This window comes from Oncorhynchus kisutch, unplaced genomic scaffold, assembly GCF_002021735.2.
Source record: "Oncorhynchus kisutch isolate 150728-3 unplaced genomic scaffold, Okis_V2 Okis06b-Okis10b_hom, whole genome shotgun sequence".
Classification (NCBI taxonomy): domain Eukaryota; kingdom Metazoa; phylum Chordata; class Actinopteri; order Salmoniformes; family Salmonidae; genus Oncorhynchus; species Oncorhynchus kisutch.
Genome location: NW_022261983.1, coordinates 14,368,561 through 14,375,834, shown reverse-complemented (window position 1 = coordinate 14,375,834; position 7,274 = coordinate 14,368,561). Strand labels below are relative to the sequence as shown.

General features: G+C 46.5%; 1 protein-coding gene across 1 annotated transcript; it reads right to left on the bottom strand.

Moving 5' to 3' along the window:
- Positions 1-2,945: 2,945 nt before the first annotated feature.
- LOC116359919 (uncharacterized) lies at positions 2,946-4,946 on the bottom strand. The gene is made up of 2 exons (XM_031813964.1): positions 4,842-4,946; positions 2,946-4,759 (listed from the first exon to the last, which is right to left on the bottom strand). Exons 1-2 carry the CDS (start codon positions 4,863-4,865, stop codon positions 2,975-2,977), a joined length of 1,809 nt encoding a protein of 602 aa, XP_031669824.1. The 5' UTR covers positions 4,866-4,946; the 3' UTR covers positions 2,946-2,974.
- Between the last annotated feature and the right edge of the window lie 2,328 nt (positions 4,947-7,274).

Sequence of the window (7,274 nt, the reverse complement as noted above, 5' to 3'; positions counted from 1 at the left end):
GAGCGACCTGAAAATAGGTGTCTGACAGAGTTTGACATGATCTCCAGAGAGGAACGGGAGAAACTCCCCAAATGCAGGTGTGCCAAACTTGTAGCATCATACCCAATAAGACTCTAGGCTGCTATTGATGCCAAAGGGGCTTCAACAAAGCACTGAGTAAAGGGTCTACATTTTTTATATATATATATATATATATATTTATATATATTTTTTTAACCTTTATTTTACTAGGCAAAGTCAGTTAAGAACAAATTCTTATTTTCAATGACGGCCTAGGAACAGTGGGTTAACTGCCTGTTCAGGGGCAGAACGACAGATTTTGTACCTTGTCAGCTCGGGGATTTGAACTTGCAACCTTTCAGTTGCAACCTTTCAGTTACTAGTCCAATGCTCTAACCACTAGGCTACCCTGCCTCCCCATACATTCTTATGGAAATGTAATATTTCCAGTTTTTATTTGTATACACTTGCAAAAAATATCTAAAACCCTGTTTTTGCTTTGTCATTATGGAGCACCTGTGTGTCAGTATAACTGGGGATAGTTAGTCTACTGGAGACACACACAGTGTATGGATCTGTTCAAACTGCTGCAGAAAGTGTATAGATTTTACCCTACGGATAGTAAGGGTTTTCAAGAGCGTATAAGTACGATACTGAATGAAAATATATAAACTCAACATACAACAATTTAACTGATTTTACTGAGTTATAGTTCATATAAGGAAATCAGTCAATTTAAATGAATTCATTAGGCCATAATCTATGGATTTCACATGACTGGGAATACAGATATGCATCTGTTGATCACAGATACCTCTAATGGGCCTCAGGATCTCGTCACTGTACTTTTCTGCATTCAAATTGCCATCGATAAAATGCAATTGTGTTCGTTGTCCATAGCTTATGCCTGTATACCATAACCCCACCTCCATCACGGGGCACTCTGTTCACATCGTTGACATCAGTAAACCGCTCGCTCACATGACGCCATACAACGTGGTCTGCGGTTGTGAGGTCTGATGGACCTACTGCCAAATCCTCGAAAACATTGAAGGTGGTAAAGAAATTAACATTAAGTTCTCTGGCAACAACTCTGCAGGACATTCCTGCTGTCAGCATGCCAATTGCACGCTCCCTCAACTTGAGACATCTGCACATTTTAGAGTGGCCTTGTATTGTCCCCATCACAAGGTGCACCTGTGTAATGATCATGCTGTTTAATCAGCTTTTTGATATGCCACACCTGGGCCTGTGGATGGATTACCTTGGCAAAGGAGAAATGCTCACTAACAGGGACGGTAAACAAATGTGTGCACAAAACATTGAGAGAAATAAGCTTTTTGTGCGGATGGAACATTTCTGGGATCTTTTATTTCGGCTTATGAAACATGGGACCAACACTTTACATGTTGAGTTTATTATTTTTGTTCAGTGTGTATATATGAAGGTTAGCACTTATTAGTGTTCACGAATACGGTCCCTTTTTTTAAATCACAAGTTCAGTGAAGAGCTATCTTTTGGCAACATTAAAACAGGGGTGTATTCATTCCACCAATTCTGCTGCACAACAGAACGTTTTGTAACAGTTTGGAGTTTCTATTGGACAAATCCAGGTAAGTCTCTCCCCCGTTTTGTTTCCGTCTGCTTCCGTTTAAGAAATGTTTTGCAACAGAATCAGCATAATGAATACACCCCTGGTCATCAAAAACAGACCGTTCCTTTTTGTTCTGTTAAATGTTACATTTGTTGTTTTTGTTTAATCAAAGTTCAGTAGAATATCACTGATGCAACAACACAGAAGCATGGAGCTGGTAAAAACAGAACAGATCCTACTGCTAAAATAAATAACACTGGCAACGAAACATCTCACCCTCTCTTTCTCTCTCCCTCTACCCCCTCTCTTTTTCTCCCTCCCTTAACCCCCTCTCTTTCTCCCTCCCTCCCTCTACCCCCTCTCTTTCTCTCTCTCCCTCCCTTAACCCCCTACTTTCGCCTCCTCCCCTTAAACCCCTCTCTTTCCTCCTCCTCCCTCTACCCCTCTCTCTCTCCCTCCCTCCCTCTAACCCCTCTCTCTCTCTACCCCCCCCTTCTCTCTCCCTCCCTCTACGCCCTCTTCTCTCTCAAACTAAAACTAAACCTAAAAATAAAACTAAACCCCCACCCTCTTCTCCCCTCTCTCTCCCTCCTCAACCCGCCTCTTCTCTCTCTCTACCCCCCCTCTCTCTCTCTCTCTCCCTCGCCTCTACCCCTCCCCTCTCTCCCTCTACCCCCCCTCTCTCCCTCCCTCTACCCCCCCCCTCTCCTCCCTCTACCCCCCCTCTCTCTCCCTCCCTCTACCGCCGCCTCTCTCTCTCTACCCCCCCCCCTCTCTCTCCCTCTCTCCTACAAACACAACCCTCTCTCTCCCTCCCCTCTACCCCTCTCTCTCTACCTCCCCCCCCCTCCTCTTCTCTCTACCCCCCCCCCTCTCTTCTCCTCCTCTACCCCCCTCTCCCTCCCTCTACCCCCCTCTCTCTCCCTCTCCTCTACCCCCCTCTCTCTCCCCTCCCTCTACCCCCCCCTCTCTCTCCTCCCTCTACCCCCCCCTCTCTCCTCCCTCTACCCCCTCTCTCTCCCTCCCTCTACCCCCCCTCTCTCTCCCTTCCTCTACCCCCCTCTCTCTCCCTCCCCTCTACCCCCCCCTCTCTCCCTCCCTCTACCCCCTCTCTCTCCCTCCCCTCTCTCTCCCTCCCTCTACCCCCCTCTCTCTCCCTCCCTCTACCCCCCCCTCTCTCTCCCTCCCTCTACCCCCCCCCTCTACTCCCCCCTCTCTCCCTCCCTCTACCCCCCCTCTCTCTCTACCCCCTCTCCTCTCCCTCCCTCTACCCCCCCCCTCTCTCTCTCTCTCTCTCTCTACCCCCCTCTCTCTCTCTCTACCCCCCCTCTCTCTCCCTCCCTCTACCCCCCCCTCTTTCTCCCATCATCTCTCATATGATTAGAGCAAGCTATCAAAAGATGGAAAACTGAAAACCCAAGGTAATTGGTGCTGCAAACAGACATCGTCCTCTGACACTGGTGCACAGTGCTCTGACACATCTCCGTCAAGCTCTGATACCTCAGCCTGACATTTCCTTTTCACTTTGTTGTTTCTGCCGGACTCTCTCTTCTCTCTCGTCCTCTGCAGCTCCTCCCTCTTCCTCTTCCTCTTCCTCTCCTGCTTCTCCTTCTCTCCAGCCTCCTGTTGATGAAGGAGTTTGTTGTACTCCTCCGGCAGGAGGAGTCGACGCTTCACTTTCTGCCGGTTAGATGTCTGGAAGACTGGGGGCACCAGGACATTGGTCGGGTCTGGAGAGACGAGTCCTGCGGCCACCAAAGGGTTTGTGGGTAGGGCACGCTGCCCGCAGGTCGAAAACCAGCCATCCGGGACAAGAAACGTGGTCGTTGCTGGGGTTACGGGGGTCTCTGCTGCGTTAGGGTCGGGGGTCTCTGCTGCTTTGGGGTCGGGGGTTCCTGCAGTGGCCTCTGAGGTTGCTGCGTTGGGGTCGGGGGTGGTCGGCTCCAGCTTCACCAGCTGGCAGGAGTCAAAGGCCTCTCTGTTGAGTGGGAAAATCCCTGCCTTCTTGAACCCAGCCATAATGTTTTTCTTAGTGACCGCCTGGGGATAGGCCTCTCGCAGCATGGAGGAGAAGTGCTTCTTGCCGATGACAAGATCGCCCCGCACCAGGCCTAGACGTGCAGCATTCCTGCTGAACACAGCCTTCAGTGGGCCAAAGACGCTGATTTCCAATGGCTGCAACACTTGGGTATTCGCCGGCAGACAGACCACCTCCACCTGATTTTCCCGGCAAAATTTGACCACCTCCCTGGACAGATGAGTTTTATGCTGGTCCACTACGAGCACCAGGGGCCTCTCCTTTGGGGCGTGCTTCACGAATAAGAGCAGCCACTTCAGGAAAAGTTCTGCGTCCATGTAGCCTTTAGGGGACACACCATACAGGGCCTTCGGTGGACCCTCGAGGGCATAGGTCGTACTGGGGAGGCACTTGTGGAAGATTATAAAGGGCGGGATACTCTCACCAGCTGCACTCACACAGCAGCGCACGGTAATATGTTCCCTAGTGGTGTGCTGCTGCTGTTGTTGTTGATAGATGTGTTCCCTGCCTTTTCGACAGAGAACTTTCTCCCTGGACTTGAGCATGTCCGAAAACCCCATCTCGTCGCAGTTGAAGATGAGGTGCGGCTTGTGTTCTAAGCCGTGGCTGACGAAGATAGGCTCGTAGACATCGAAGAAGCCCTTGATGGCGGCAGGAGTAGCTCCCTGTACCCTGGCCCGGTGGAGCGGGTCGGCCACCCTGGCGCTCAGCTCAGGGTGGCGAGCCCTGAATCTAGACCACCAGTTGTCACTCAGTCCCCTTTCCAGATTGACGACGGTGCTACGACCACTCTCCTTGATAATGGCCACAGCCAGAGCCTTCACCACAGTCCTGCTGATAGGGAACGCATGGTCGGCCATCCAGAGGACATAACAGATTAGGGAGTGCTCTTCCTCGGTGGTTAATGCCAGGTTGGGGTGAGGGGCGAAGGCATATTTGTTATTTTTGTGATCTTGTAGAGTGGTGTGAGGAATCCCTGACTCACGGGAAGCTTCTCTAAGGCTCATTCCAGATTTTACTTTCTCTACAGCTGTCTCTAGTGCCTCCCTGGAGTATTGTCTCCTTCTTGTTGTCCCTTTCTTTCCATGTCCTCTTTCATTTCTACTTCCATTTAGTGACATTATTTCCTTTCAAAATAAAATTGGTTTTGTTTAACGTTATTTATTATACAACGGGAATATTTCTAAAATAATAAAAATTCATAATTACCTTCGCCTTCCTTAGGCTAAACATAGATCATCTAACGTTCTCCCGATTATACAAAACAGTGCGCCGCGAAAATAGTTTGAAAAAAGTTGCTCCAGTCACTTCCGGGTCACGAAATTGTAACATTTCAAAATAATAGTCCCCGATGTCATAGTGAAAAGTGTTTAAAAAATATAGATGTTTATGACTTATGAAAAACGTCTATTAATTAACAATGATTCATGTTTGTTTATATTTAAGTGATATTTTGGTTTAAAAAAATGTCCATGGTTAAATAAAATAATAACACATTACTGTATATAGTGAGCTGATACAAAACATATGTGTCCATAAAGCTGTAGTTCAGGCTACTCACTTGAGTCCACAGTATCCAAAAACGAGTGTTTGAACATAAAGCTGTGTCATAGCAGGACACTTTTACTATAAACCAAATAGCATAGAAAGGCACCACTGGGTCATATGTCAAAGAAAATATGTACATTAGATATTATTTGCTAAATGTTTCATATTTCACATATATTTTTACTACCATAATTTACCAGCAGGGGGAGGTTACTGTAATCTAATATATATATATATAGGATGCTACAATGCACTACAGTACTGTTGAGTGAAAACCAGAATCAATACTGCAATACCAGATTATTATATTAATATTATCATCATCATCATCATCATCATGACCATCAGCATCATCATCATGACCCTCATCATCATCATCATGACCATCATCATCATCATCACCATAGCCATCAACACCATCATCATCATCATCACCATCATCATCATCATGGCCATCATCATCACCATCATGACCATCAACATCGCCATCATCATCATCATCATCATGACCATCATCATCATCATTACCATCATCATCATCACCACCATCATCATCATCATCATCATCATCATCATGATGACCATCATCATGGCCATCATCATCACCATCATCATCATCACCATCATCATCATCATCATGGCCATCATCATCATCACCATCATCATCATCATGGCCATCATCATCATCACCATCATCAGCATCATCATCACCATCATGGCCATCATCATCATGTCCATCATCATCATCATCATGTCCATCATCACCATCATCATCATGTCCATCATCATCATCATGTCCATCATCATCACAAGCACAACCAATAAAACAGAGCTGTAGTCGTTTGATACTTTCAAATGTTTATTTATTAATACATTTTTAAATCACTTTATACACATGTTTAATGAAGATGTTTATTTTGGCAACATTATAGCAGATATTAAAAACAGACAGTTCCATATTTGTATTTAAATGCTTGATCTTTGTTTGTTTAGAGTTGTTTCTTAATCAGAGTTCAGACAATCACAGAAGCATGATGGGGGATAATTAACAAATATACACTCTCTCTCTCTCTCTCACTCACACACACACACACACACACACACACACACACACACACACACACACACACACACACACACACACACACACACACACACACACACACACACACAGAGAGAGGGTAAAAGATACAGCCTAAAAACGTATTAAGACCGCATGTCCTCTTGGGAGCCTTTAAAGGAGACAGGATGTATCCCAAATGGCCACCTATATCCTATATAGTGCACAACTTTGGACCAGGACACATAGAGACATATATAGGTAATAGGGTCGCCATTGGAGACACACCCGTACTTAAGTAGTCTGGGTTCTCTAGCGAGAGAGAGAGAGAGAGAGAGAGAGAGAGGGAGAGAGAGAGAGAGAGAGAGAGAGAGAGAGAGAGAGAGAGAGAGAGAGAGAGAGAGAGAGAGAGGGATAGAGAGAGAGAGAGAGAGAGAGGGATAGAGAGAGAGAGAGACAGAGAGAGAGAGAGACAGAGAGAGAGACAGGGATAGAGAGAGAGAGAGAGAGAGAGAGAGAGAGAGAGAGAGAGAGAGAGAGAGGGATAGAGAGAGAGGGATAGAGAGAGAGGGATAGAGAGAGAGAGAGACAGAGCTAGAGAGAGACAGAGAGAGAGACAGGGATAGAGAGAGAGAGAGAGAGAGAGAGAGAGAGAGAGAGCTCATCACCATTTGACACGCTAGTTCCACAAAACAGTCTTCACTATGGCACATTGACAACCTTTTCCCCTTTAGTGGGTTTCAAACGGAGCGGTTTATCTGACCCTGAATAACTGCCAAGCAGGCAGGGAACAAAGAAAGGAACAAGGTCTCGTTGTTCTGTACGAACTGGCATCCCGGCTGTACGATACGTCCTGGGCCTGTATGTCTCAAGAGTCTCAGAGATAAAGAGCACTGATCTTGAATCAGTTTTATACATTATAATGATTAAGATTATACGAGCCAAAGGGAGAACTGATCGTAGATCAGCACACCTACTCCGAGAGGCTTTGTGAATACGGGCCTTGGTCCCTACTGTAGGAGAGTTCCTGTCCC

Bases quoted from the DNA above. Each gene is read 5' to 3' on its own strand.
- LOC116359919 (XM_031813964.1), bottom strand. From the start codon at position 4,865: ATGTTTAGCCTAAGGAAGGCGAAG. The intron at 4,760-4,841 runs GTAATTATGAAT...TTATTTTGAAAG, and splicing joins TTAGCCTAAGGAAGGCGAAG to GAAATAATGTCACTAAATGG.